At 41.5% G+C, this 13,622-nt stretch overlaps 2 protein-coding genes across 3 annotated transcripts; both read right to left on the bottom strand.

Moving 5' to 3' along the window:
• Positions 1-144: 144 nt before the first annotated feature.
• On the bottom strand, positions 145-6,790 carry CFAP97D1 (CFAP97 domain containing 1). Its single transcript, XM_041125098.1, has 5 exons — positions 6,749-6,790; positions 5,635-5,752; positions 2,657-2,807; positions 1,612-1,633; positions 145-1,300 (listed from the first exon to the last, which is right to left on the bottom strand). Exons 1-5 carry the CDS (start codon positions 6,788-6,790, stop codon positions 1,046-1,048), a joined length of 588 nt encoding a protein of 195 aa, XP_040981032.1. The 3' UTR covers positions 145-1,045.
• LOC115345235 (ras-related protein Rab-18-B-like) lies at positions 4,229-13,574 on the bottom strand. 2 transcript variants are annotated; one of them, XR_003924767.2, is made up of 8 exons: positions 13,388-13,574; positions 13,259-13,314; positions 12,957-13,018; positions 10,778-10,850; positions 9,687-9,802; positions 8,737-8,803; positions 5,210-7,808; positions 4,229-4,528 (listed from the first exon to the last, which is right to left on the bottom strand). XR_003924767.2 is itself a non-coding variant. In XM_030023716.2 (7 exons), exons 1-7 carry the CDS (start codon positions 13,450-13,452, stop codon positions 7,633-7,635), a joined length of 615 nt encoding a protein of 204 aa, XP_029879576.1. In that variant the 5' UTR covers positions 13,453-13,574; the 3' UTR covers positions 4,229-7,632. The 2 variants fall into 2 exon arrangements, 1 of the variants encoding a protein (XP_029879576.1); XM_030023716.2 differs by having other exon boundaries at positions 4,229-7,808.
• Positions 13,575-13,622: the final 48 nt, after the last annotated feature.

Raw genomic sequence — 13,622 nt, forward strand, 5'->3', positions numbered from 1 at the left:
GGAGAATACATAACACTATTTGTTAATATGGACTGTACATTCTTCTTCCACCTCCTGCCTGAGAATATACCACAGGTTATCTTAGTGATACCTACAGATTTTTAATACATAGTATTTTAACGATCAGCCATCATTGCCTTTTTCTAAACAATAAAGATTAGCTGTTTTTTTGTTTTGGGTTTTTTTTTTTTTTGTAATAAACATATCTTAGTTTGTCTAGAATGGGAAACAAAGTATGTAAGTTCAAAAAGTGTCCATCATCAGCTACTTTTACAACCAGGTATTCCAGGTACCTCATATCTGAGGTATTAAGAATGCACTAAAATACTGCTTTGTTTTGCCCTTTCAGATAGTATAGAAAAACTTGTTGTAGACAATCTGAGGAGGAGCAAGGGGAATATGGGGGACAGTTAGAAAGATGCTTTCCCTTACAGTTGTACAACCCATCATATGCTGTGTCTCATGGGGGGAAAAAAAGGCTACAATTGTAAGTAGTAAAACCTGTGAGCTTCTCAAGCTCCTAAATAGCAAGTTGAAAAGACATAGCAAAAAAACCTGCCTAGGATTCAATGGCTTCCTAAACTTTCAGTGAAAAGTTGGCTGGGCCTGTTACAGAGATTAGGTTCCGCTTCTGCAATGTAAAAGCAATGTTCTTGTTCTGGTGATCTTTTTATAAAGAAACAGAACATTATGGTTTATTGCTGTGCCCTAACAAATTAGTATTTTTGCTTATGCATGTAAGTAGACAATAGAAAGATTTAAGTCTTGAATGTAATGTATTGGCACACTTTCTTTATACTAAAATACTGGCAATATTTATTGAGAATACCAGAATAAAATAGCAACAAAACACAACTTCAGCAAAGCAGCCATTAGCACTAACACCACACATTATTTTTTTCATATAGGCAGCCCTTCAACTCAAATTTTTAACTTAATTTTGTTCTACAAAATGCTTCCCTTGCTCCCTTTTCTAATTACTTAATGTTTTCTTATTACTTTCAGATTTAAGGTATAATTTTTTTCTTGTTCAATATACAGTTAACTAAATAGCTATAATTTTAAAAGCACCCCAACACAATTTATTTAGTTTGAAGTTACAATATTTATACAAAACAAAAACTAAAGTACATCCCTGCCAACCAGTCTCAGAATTCTTTTGATTGTTCGTAGGCTTACAGTCAACAAGCCTCTTCAAAATACCTTGATTTTCCACAGTGCTGTTCATTATTTTCCTGTTCTCCTTGCCTCTATTTGAGGTATAAACCAAAATGAACACATTTGAAAACACATTTTCTGGCTAATAAAATTCTATTTGTAAGGCATATATGTATATGTATACAGTTGCAAACGCCCATGGTCAAACAAACACATGTTATCTACCCCCATACACACACACACACAGAGCCTTTCAGTGAATCCTGTAATCAGACATAGGCTTTAGTCAGCACTTCCATAACAGCATGTTAAGGGCTGTTACCTTTATTGCAGCTCATTGTCATATCCTTTCCCTTCACAGTTCTGTCTTAAGTCAGACTTAGGCCTACATAACTTTACTCTTTTACAGCATTCATGAGTACAGGCACCACCAAATAGGTAAAGTGATCTCACTTGTGAAGATCTAAAAGTGTAACTGTATGCAGAAAGAAAGTAGCAACAGAACAGCTGTTGTGAATAGGTAAGGGGAGGCAATAATAATACACTGCAATTCAGTAATGTGTACTACATGTGTAGGCTCTTTCAGTGCAAATATCTATCTGCAAATATAGAACCAGATACCACCTTGCTGGCTCACCTTGGATGGCTGGTTGTAAAGTTAATCAAGTGTGGGGAAATCACAATGACAAAGCAAGTTTGGGGTTGTAGTCCATGCATTAGGGCAGTTTGGAAAAAAACTTGAGGAGAACTGAGGTTGGCAGAAAAAAAACCCAGGACAATAGCTAGTGAAAGATGCAGTCAAAGCCTAGCAAGGAGCAACATTTCTATGTCTGGATGGTGTAGGATGATACGCAGCATAAATCTGCACAAAATGACAGTGACTAGTGGAAGCTCTGGAAGAAGAAAGAATGCAACATAAAAGTGTTTCAGTAGACACATTTTATACACAATGAAAAGCGTTAAAATCTCCAAAAAGTGGTTCACTGACTGTTTGTTGCAGAGGGTGTGCATATGAAACAAATTTTGTATAGAGAATGGACTGAAGGCAGAACTCTATAAGGATGGGGATACAGGGAGCTTGAGGATGAGAATGCAGTTGAATTCTAAAAATAATAGCAGAACAGAACTCTCAAAAGGCATTTAACTCTCAAAAGGTATTTAACTCCTCAGGAGATGAGGCAGGAAGGTCCTGCCACCTAGTAGGTGCTAATTTAGCTCCCTCTATTATAGATGGCCCGTTCTGAGGCTGAAATGTTTCACCAAGCACTCTTTCTACAGGAGCTCTTCTGTGGAGATATAATTTGGGGGGGGGGGGGGGGGGGGGGGGGGGGGTGGCGGGGAGAACTGCAGCTTTTCAGAAACATTATAAGTGGAAATGAAAGGCTGACAGCTATAGTTCTACTTCTGTAAACTGTGGATCCATCCCCTAATATTATGCAACATCCTTCCTTTCTACATATGCGCACATACCTGCTCCCCTGGAACAAATGGAAGCAGCTAACTCCTCTGAAAGTGTTCATTCCAACAGCCCACCCTCCCTGTCCTTTGCTGTATCTCAGCTAGCCTTTCCAAGAGCTTCTTATTATCTCTTTCAATCTGGCCAGCCCACTTTTGATCCTCCTGTACAAGAGATAACAAGTTTGTATTATCTCATACGAATCTTTACTGGGCTGCCTCTCATAGTTGTTATGTTGCCCTATTCATTGACCATACATACATTTTAAAAACCCACCACCTTCTCATTTTCTGCAGTTGGTCACACGCAAAGTCACCACATTCTCTTGCTGTTCTCTGTCACTACTTCCTTGTTCTCCTTCTCCCAGCACTCCTATTTATATATGCATATAAACTAACAAGATAGGAAAGCAGGAACACATTCAATTTATTTTTTTTCCTGTCCTTACCCTTGCTATTGCTACTTTCATTTGGTGACTCAAAAGCCCCCTGCTCTACATTTACCTGAAGATTTCATTACCACCTGAGGCATTATCATGGCACAGACTTAGGGGTACCATTACCTAAATCTTGCCCAGGTTAAAATGCTGGGTCTGTGCATGTGGAGGCCTATTATCCACATGAGATCTTGCTTAAGGCAGGGTGAAGCCTTAAGTGAAAACAAGTCTTACAAAGTTATTCAGCCTCAAATCCCTTCACCCAGCTTTTCCTCTATCAGCATCCCCCAATAAACCTTGAAACAGCTTTTGTTGGGGAGAGCACTGCAAATCTGCACTACTTTGTAGAAGCAATAGAAATAGGAAAAATGTTTCAGACTTGCAGAGACAGGAAGGGGAGTCCTCTCATTTCAGAGCTACCTAACCACTGTGCAGCAATATTTTCCTATTTACCTGCCAAACTAGTCATATTGTGCCTCAACTCACAGGAAGTGAACAGCAATATTGTTTATGGGGTTTTCTGTTCACAAAAGCGTGAAGCTGGATCAAAATCTTCCTTCATCTATTTTAGCTCAAGCTTCATCAAAAGTCAAATTCATTTGAAAATACAGTAATTCAACAAGTTCACTTTCTATATTAACTAGCTACAGTTTTAAAACATCTAGTGATAAGGAGGGCTGGAATTTCCCCAACAGGATCTCTGCAAATGCTTCATGCTGATAGCAGCTCCCATTTCTCTTATTTTTGTTCAATTTATAGTTTAAATAGTTGAAGATGCTTATTAGCAGTTTTTCAGTTGAAAAAAAAAAAAATCCCATCTTGGTGTTAAAAAAAAAACCCACCACCAAAATTCTTGACTGAAGTGTGGGGGTGCAATAATTTTAAAAACGCATACCAAATTCTAGCTTGTTCTTGCAAATCAAATACTCAACAAGACCTATATTATCACAGCTCTTAGTTCACTGTTAGCAACTATGACAGTATAGGCTAAATACTGCACAGTCCCCATCTTTGCCAGAGCTATTTGTTCATGGTCACAGGACTTTCACCTTGTCAAAGACTAGCTTCTGATGTCATAGCAAGAGTATCTATGATAACTTCCAGTGATACCACCAGTCAAATTTGTAATATAGTTCATTTTCCTTCATATATGAGCTTAGAAAGGCAAAGACAGACAATCAGATGATACCTTTTTTACTGCATATAAGCATTCCATAACACGAATAGTTCACTTGGACCTAAACACTCAATTTTACATTTCATTTTGCAAACCTGGAACTGTAGACATGTTGCTTGTAGTTTCTGGTAAGAACGAGTGTATGTATTTACATTACTACTTTCAGATCTGACTATATTCAAAACTGAATGGAAGACTGATTCATTTAGCTCACCTCCCTCAAAAATTGTTATTACATTAAACAACAACAAAAAAATTCATAAATCAATCAAGGTGGATTTTGGTTCTGGGTGTTTTCCTCCTGCCAAATACAACAGAGGAAGCATTCAATCAGTAGGACTGCATTTGCAGCAAACTGAAGTATGATGCAAAGACAGACATTCTAAGGAAGGCAGATATCAACTGCAGCACAGACCAGCTAAGCAGTTTAGCCCACATTCAACAGGACAGCAACAGAACACAGTGTCCTCTCTCCAGTCTCTTCCTTAACCCCAGGAAATGTAGGAAAGAAGTGACTGCCTTGGTGACAGTCTTATTGTACAAAAGTCATGCCCATCACCGTTAAAAAAAAAAAACCTACACAAACAGCAGAGTATTGTCACGTCCCAATTTCTCAGGACGACGACTCAGGTTTGCCGATTCCCAGGTCAGCATTAAGGTGAAATGACACCAGGGACCCTCCAACTCACAGAACCCAACTTTTTGCTCACAACAAGAACTGGCATGAAACTATGTCAGTAAGCCGTGTAACACGTGTTAACGATACGACACCAAACACATACTACAGCCCTTGCTTACTTAGGGATCAATTCAGGGAAGAAAATAAGGAGAGCCCTCCCGTCGGGTCAGGAGGTTCGGAGTGGACCCCCTCGCTTTCCAGACTCCTTCTCAGAGAGGAGCCCGGGGGTGGCTGGATCTGCTCCTCGTCCCAGACTTGGCCAATGGTTTATGTCTAAGAGACCGGGGGGGAGGGGGGACTCACCACCGTTGGGTCCCACGATGATGGCGAACATCCTCCGGTGAGGGGCGCGCACCCCGCTCCTCAGGTGTGTGCCTCTCGCCGTCTACTTCCCGCCCTCGATCGCGCCAGTCACGTCCCTCGAGGGCTTATGTCACTTTTGATCTTGTGCGCAGGCGCCGTTGGAGGGCGGTAGTCGCGAAGGGTCCCCTCGGGCGCCCGTGCGCCCACTCCTCCAATCAATTTTGCCCGGCCTCTGGCCATATGTGGTGAGCAGCCCCGCCCAGCGTCTCAGAACATGGCCCGGCCCGGCTGAGCCGCTGCTGCCCGGCGGTGCGTCGTTGCTCTGCAGGGCCCGCGCCGCCACAGCGTTTGAGACGCGAACTCTTTCAGTCCGTCACAAGAACGCACCATTGCATGGCCTGCTGATCAGAAGTCATTCCTCTCTTAGCTTCCCACGATTGCCTCCTTCCTAGCCTTCGCAGCTGGTTTTATGGCTTCGTTACAGTTGCCACAGCCTCCCATCTTCTGAACTTGACTTCCTAGTCTTAATTTCTCGTGTCCATGCTGTGCTCACCGTTACACCTGGACATTCCAAACAATCTCAGATTGTGACATGCCTACATTTTGCTGATAGACGCTCAGTAGTTTAACAAACCATGCTGTCTGTGATCTGCTTACAGCATGCCTGTCCAGCTACTACCAGTCACACCAAGAGAAACTGCTTTCTCTTCTATTCTCTCACAAGCTGATATAAGTAAGTATTCCAAAAGGGACATCTTATAGACCAAAACCAAGATGAAAGTGTAAGAAGGTGTCCTTCAGCTGGCTGTAAGCACCTGTGTTTCCACTGCTAAAGACATTAAAAACTACTATAAGATCTGACATCTCCCTCAGACTGATTTCAGGAGAAGGAAATACACAGGAGTGATATTCCAACTATGCAACCACTTAAAATCCATTGCAAGGCAGACAGAAGCTGATGCAAAAACCCAGTACGGGTATTCCAGTCACTTTAGCAAAAATTATACAGATGGACTTTTCACAGAAGAAGACAGCTCCACAAAGAGCAACTTTGCAGAGAAGCTAGAACAGTTCCAAAGTGAGGTTGAAGTTTATATGCCTTGTCTTCAGCTGTGTTGTGGCAGCACTCATGACAAATCACTGGTGGTACTCAGGAAGGCACTCCCACTAACATAAATGAACTTGATAGCAATGAATCATCAAAACATGCATCTTAAAAAAAAAAAAAAAAAAAAAAAAAAAGGCAATTTTTCTGTTCTGACTTGACAATGTCCTGTAATGAAAGACTGTCTTTGGATTTGTCACTTGTTTACAAGCACTTCAGTTTATTTTTTAAATGCTTTTAATAGTCCCCAAAGTTGATACTTTTACAGTGTTCCAGGCAGCCAATCAGAAGTCTTCCAGAAGCAATACTACCAAGATCAGAGTCTAGGCTAACATCTTCCATGACTCAGCTTGTTTTCAAGAAAAGGCAGTGAGTTTAATGGGCGGGGGGGGGGGGGCGGTACGGAGGAGGAGGGTGTAAAAGGAGGCAGTTACCTGACAGAACTTCATAATGAGATTGGCAATAGACAGACTCATCCTAGTGGAAAGTCTTCCATAACCAGCACATTTTACATTAAACTTAGTTTTAGGCCTGCAGTTGCTGAATGAGGGCAGGAACATGGGTTTGCAGAAAGCCCTGTTAACTGCAAAAAGGACCCACGGTGTAAACCAGCCAAAAATGACGACTCCATTTCACCACTGATCCTCGGTACAAAGTATTTTAAGAGCAGCAAGGGGTAACCTGCAGTGTACTGCACAGGAAGCGGCGTTTTTTTTCCCTGCCAAATGTTAATAGATACGCCTCTTCACTACAACCCTAAAATTAAGTAATAACTGAACTTACTATCTGGGGACATGTAGCAATTTCAACTGCTTAAAATCATCTGAAATTGGGAAACAATGTCACTGCTCAGGGCGACTCCTGACTATTAACATTTAAGGAAACCTGGGTGCCTGAAAGACTCCTTTGCCATTGTGGGGAAAGAAGATTTTCAATAATATTCCAAAATGGAGTACTACCTTATTTTATGCTAAGGCAGCAATTTCAGAAAAAGTCCATGTTGAACGCCATGCAGCAAGAGCACAATACTCTAAGAAGCACTATGATTTAATAGTGAAAAATCTGACAGTTACCAGAAAAATATCTGGAGACATCAGCTGTGCATAAGGGAAAGAGAAACTGTATTTTGTTAATGAACAAAAATGTATTTTGCTAATCAGTTTCAGGTTTGGATCTACACAACTGGTGGCAGGTCAAACAAGGCACAGACTAGTGCTTGGAATTCCTGCCCCCCTTTTTTTTAAAAAAAAAAAAAAAAAAAAAAAAAAAAAAAAAAAAAGAGGTCCACTCCATTCAGACAGAACAGCCACCTGTAGATTTAAGAAAGTGGACAGTATGCACCACATAAGCTTTTATCCTGCTGTGCTGAAGATTCCATTAGCTGGACTCCCCACTTCTCTGTGCTTTTATCCCAAAGACCTGGTGTCTGCAGCATCTTTATGACTAGTTCCTCGAAGGCATGTTGCACTCCATCTTGTGTCTTGGCACTGGTCTCTGGTGGAGGGGGAAGAAAGGGGGGGGAAAGTATTTTATCTTATTTGCAGGGAGTATTCCACTTTGTAAGAAGTTCTTTTGGGACCAGAGAGAAGATATAATTTTTTTAATGAGTGAACCTCCTCTCCATTCTCCCTTAAAGGCACACCTAAGTTGAAAATGATAAACAGAAATGCATCCCAGTCTGAAGCACCTCATTTTTCCACCTAAAAAAATTCCACAGCTCCCCATTCTCTCCCTAATGGAGAAACAGAAATTGTTCTCAGGTTGTGATAGTAAATCTACAAGATAATTATTCCATAACTAAGCTGGGAAATAAAGACTGCAGAGGGAATTACATGTTTTCCCCTCTGAGTTTGTTCCAGTTCCTTCTAAAAATCTTTTCAAGAAGCTTCACTTAAAAGGAACTTTAAAAAAACCCAAAAAAACAAACAAAAAAAAAACCAAAAAACAAACCCTCAATTCGTTCCCCATCTTTCTCTCTTCACACTGTACATTTTATTGTTGGTCTAAGAATACTGTCTTTTATGTAGCTGCAACAGAAACTTGGAAACAAAAAAGAGATTACCCAAGGTCCTCGCTGACATCAGTCAGGAGAAAAATTCCAGTCTTCCCAGTTCTGAATTAAAAAATCCTGCTAGTTTCAAAAGAATATAAAATTCATGCCTACACATTATATGAAGTAAATCTCTTTCAGAGAAAAGTACTTCCAATTGCAGTCAATACAGAGCATCTGTGAAAAAAAAAAGTTAAAACCTACATCCATGCATATGAACTAATGCAGCAAAAGGAACCCATGTTAATTCGGTACTAAAAAAAAAAAGTACATCAACATATCAACCTGAAATACAATTGTACGCTTCATTCACACTCAGCAATACCAAAATAAAGATATGAATATACAAGTTTTTGGCACAGTGTTACATACCTATAAAAAGCAGAGAGCGTTTCCTAGCAAACTGGAGTCCTTCTCTTCTCTCTACTTCACGATCAGGCTGCAGAGATGAATGAAGAACATGACTAAAAAAAAACTACACTTGCCATTTCAGGAAGTCCCTGTAAAAGAACCACTGCAGAAGTGAAATTTTGCTGAAAAGAAAGAGGTCTATAAAACCATGTAGTAATCAGCAATTGGATTTTCCCACTCTACAGACAACTTACTGCTAAGCAGGCTGTTAGGGGGTCAAATTGAACAGTAGCAGTATCAAATCAGCAGGAAATGAATGTGTTGCTATCTTCTGAATCAACTAGGAGCAAGATATATGCCAGAAAGGAGGTTTCAGTAGTCAAATAGCTGAAAAGGCATATCAAAGGATCTGAAAATTGAGATTTGGAAGCGGGCAGAAGAGAACCTAGTTCAGGATAGCCACACTGGAAACCTCTTGTAGTAAAGCAAGAGTGAAACATGTCACTATGGAACAGGCATCTAAGATATGTCAAAACACTCCAGAAACGTACAGCAACCAGTGCACCTCACACCCACACAGATGCATACTCTATAGCCATCTGAAGAGCTGAATTCTCCTTCCCCACCACCTGTCCAAAACAGAGTCTGGTCAAAAAGAAAGCAGCAGTTGTGCTGCTGCACTGCAGTTAACATCAATGGCATACAACAGTTTTTAGGCAGAACCTCTCACTATCTTAAGAGAATCTCTCTCATCAATTGCATTTCTCCAGGAGAGTTTCCATTAAAATCTTTAACTCTGCTTCTAAAATGACATAGTAAGTGGAGCCTGCCCAACCTAGGTTCCTCAGTTACAAAGCATACCACCGCCTCAGACAACAGATGTGTTAGTTTCAGCACTTATCTCACATTTATACTCTATCATGACTGAGTAATCTGTGGAAGAGTGTAAGAAGATGCATTTCTAAACTGACCTTATCGGTTTTATTGCCAACTAACATCTTCACAGTGTTGCTTTTGGTATACATTTCCAGCTCATTCAGCCAGCTCTCTAGTCCTGCGAAAGTGTCTTTTCTTGTAACATCATACACTGGTAACAGAGGAAAAGGAGCTTAACAGCTGTAGAGTCTTGAACAATGTTTACTTCATTATGACAGAACTTAGTCCGTACTAGCTAACTGCTGCCCCCCCCCCACCCCCCCAAGCAGTATTAGGGAATTACACAAATACGCATCAACCATATCCTTTTCCCAGAGCTGGAACTCACTGGCTGTGCTCACTCAAAAGTCACTAGGGATTACAGAACACAAGCATCTCCGCAATAGATCTGCAATTGGAAATCAGACTTACCAGTTGAAATCTTATACCTGTTACTAGTTCTGAATTGGGCCACAGAGAATATTTTAAAATAGGTATTTTGTCACCTCATTTAACGTATAACTACATGCATGCACTGCTGCTAAAAACACAGATTCTGAGTAAAAAGTGACTTTTGGTCACTGGTAACTTCATAACTGCATTCACTTAATCACTAAGGTTTAAAAAGCAGCATCATAGTCAGAAAGAGTATTTTGTACAGCAAGGTGCTCAACCTTCACAAACCCCGAGAATGAGTCCCTTCTTTTTCTAATTGGTGTTGTCACGCAGAGAGGGACTAGCCACCTATTACTTGTGCTACAAACCTCATGTCTTAACAGTAATCACATCAATAGTTTCTGGAAAAAAAGGTAAAAACATCGGGGGCGGGGAACCAACACAAACAACCCCAATTTGCCTGATTACCAGAAACTCACCAAAGTAATAACTACAAAGCTAATAATTCATCTACTCAACAGCTTGCTGTGACATCTCTGTATTTTTTATTTAAAATATTTTGAAGCAGCATTATTTCCTGCCAGTGGTTTTGCACACTCAGCACTTGAGTTAATGATGCAGTAATGTTGTAAAAAACATAATTGTTCCTCTGATTCTCTCAGACAACCTCCTTTTGTAAAGACATGCACATTTAGATAGTAATAAAGACCACACTTTTTGTAATCATGTTTTTCTTCCATACACCTCCTACCTAAAACAACCCCTTGAGCTCCTCGGTAATAACTGGGAGTCAGTGTTCTAAAGCGCTCCTGTCCTGCTGTGTCCTACAGAGGAAAAAAAAACCAACAACAAAAAGACAAACAAAACCCAACACACACCACACACACAAAATCAAATATATTTAGAACAAAAAAGGTATTTTAAACTACACAAGATAAAGTTAAATTTTTCCTGACCAGTAAGTATATGTGAAACTGCAAGACAACAGAATGAGGGAAGCAGTCAGAAAACATTAGCAACAGAAAACAGATAAAGAGGGGTAGAAAAGCATGGAGAGGACTCGACTGAAGGTTAAAGCGGTAAGCACAGACACCTGTAACATGAGTGAAACAAGAAGAAAGTCAGTGGGACTCATGAGAAATACATAAAAGACAACTGCTGCAAGCCAAGCAGCTAGGCTTAATCAGTTAACAATCAGGTGAACTGAACGAGGTGAGGAATAACTGGTTTTCCAGTGAGAGACACTGCAGGAAAGGAGACGTAGTGGTTCCAAAAATCTCCCTTTGCTCCTCCACAGCAGGAAAGGAGAAACCAGTTAGAAAGAACTACTTCAAGTTTGCTAAGACTCTAAGCAGGTAAGAAATTTTAAATCAGTAGTTTCATTCAATTATTACTGCAGTATGTCACACTTATTCTCACAGATCTTTGAAATAGCTCCTAAACACAATATGAAATTCAAAACCCCTCAGAACAAATCATAAGGAGGCAAAAGAATTACACAAATACAATTTTTACCAAAAAAATTTATTTAAAGTTATGTACAGATTACAATAGACAGACTAACAGCTATGTTGTAATTTATTTCTTCTTTGTTAAAAAAAAAAAAGAAACTGAGATTGGCAATATATTAATTCAGGTCACAGTTACTAAAGAGATTGTACTCTTAGGCATCTATGCACACATGGACACTAAAGCAGAAGCCTCTTTTTGACCTTGATGCACGGTACCTGCATTAAAGCTTTTATTCAACATCATACAAGTACACTGGTTTTTACCCCCTAATTAGCAGTTTCTCCTGATACAGACTGCTGCAAAAGTGCCTTATCCAGCTATACAACTTGTGCAAGTTCTGGCCTTGCTTTTGATTTCACAGCAAGGAGACACACCCCTGTGTGATTATTAGTGCAAACATATCTTCGTTACTCTCAGCAAAGCTTCTGCTTTGTGTGCAGCATCTTCAGAATACAGCCAATACATATGCTCACTGGCTAGAGCAAGTGTGACTTTATCACTCTTGCTCTGCATTCTGTACACAGTGTGAATGAAAACAAGAAAATAATTCAAGTTTTGGCATTTATATTACTTCTGTTAATACCAGCCCAAGGCACATTTGTGCTGTCTTTCCAATAGTCCCAATTACTTACTTAGTAATGGCATGTTCTTTCTTGAATAGCTGTGACCACACACATAAAATCTGTTCCTTCTAGGGCCCTTTCATTCCATTTAGGAGAACAAATGTGGTGCTTTAATATTATAAATAATCCTTATCACACAGCTGCAAATCTGATTTCCCAGTTTGCAGGGGCTGGAAATAGAGCATCAGGAAGTTCAAGACAAATGCTCAAGTCTTCCAGTAACTCTGAACCAACTTTTAAATAGTTCAGGACCAAGTATATTTTTTTCCAATATTTTAACCACAATAAATCATCTGGACTGTTTCTGGTATAGTATACGCACAGAGTCGCTGCACAGCCCCTACAGGAAATCATGCTACTCATCACCCAGGACATAGCTTTTCTACGGTTTACTCAACTTCAGTGCTTGCCTGTCCTGGGAGTGCTTCTGGGTCATACAGGCATGAAATGCCTGCCTTTCTTGTAAGACCACATCTTCGCAAGTCTAACACTTTACAAAGGGTTTGAGAAACCCAGTTGTATAAGTGCAGGAAAGAGCAGTCAAAATCTCTACTAGAATTGAAGGAAGTCCCAAACCTAAAGCAATGAAGCATTTACCGGTGTTTTGAAAGAACCTTGTCTGCAACTACTGTTGTACGATCACGACAGACACTCATTCTATGTGCATTTGCATCATAAGTACACAATCTCAACATGCAGAAGACTTTAGCAAGGGGGAGGGGGGGAAGAAAGAGGGAAAAAAAAACACAAGAAGAAGCTCTTAAAGTTTTCACACCTGTCGAGAACAAAACCTACCCATATTGCGAGCTGTACTGCATGGCCGTCTACGACCATTTTCTTCACTTTAAAATCAACACCTAAGACGTAAGAAGGGAAGGCTTGTCAGAATGAACTGGCGAACGCCCCCCCCCATCCCCACCAGGGCGCGCCCGCCCCCCCTCGCAGCCGGCTGTTCCCCCCCCGCCCCGCAACAGCGCCCGCCCGCCCGCCAGGCGCCCCGCGATCCCGGCTCCCCGCCGCTGCCTCTCGCCGATGGGACCCAACCGAAAACAAGCGAAAAGGTCCCCAGCTCGGGGGCGGGCGAATTCCGGACTCACCGATGGTGGGCTTCAGGCACGGCTCAAACGCACCGTCGGTGAACCTTAGCAAGAGGCTGTGTGGAAAGCAACCGAGAACTCAGCCCAGTGTCGAGAGCACCCCGCCCGCACGGCCCGCGCGGCCCGCACCTGGACTTCCCCACGGCGCTGTCTCCGACCAGAAGCAGCTTCAGGGTGAGGCCTGCAGCATCCATCCCCCGCGCTGCACGGGTCCGGAGCCGCCCGTGGCGGAGGCCGCTGGGCCGGGCCGATCGAAGCGGAGAGGGGGCTCAGCGCAGCCCTGACAGAACGGCGCACTGCTCCAGACCTGACCCTGCCGGGCGCCGCCGGCAGAACCAGCTGACGCGACTCCGCCTATCAGGCG

The sequence above is a fragment of the Aquila chrysaetos genome, chromosome 8, assembly GCF_900496995.4.
Source record: "Aquila chrysaetos chrysaetos chromosome 8, bAquChr1.4, whole genome shotgun sequence".
NCBI classification, from domain to species: Eukaryota; Metazoa; Chordata; class Aves; order Accipitriformes; family Accipitridae; genus Aquila; species Aquila chrysaetos.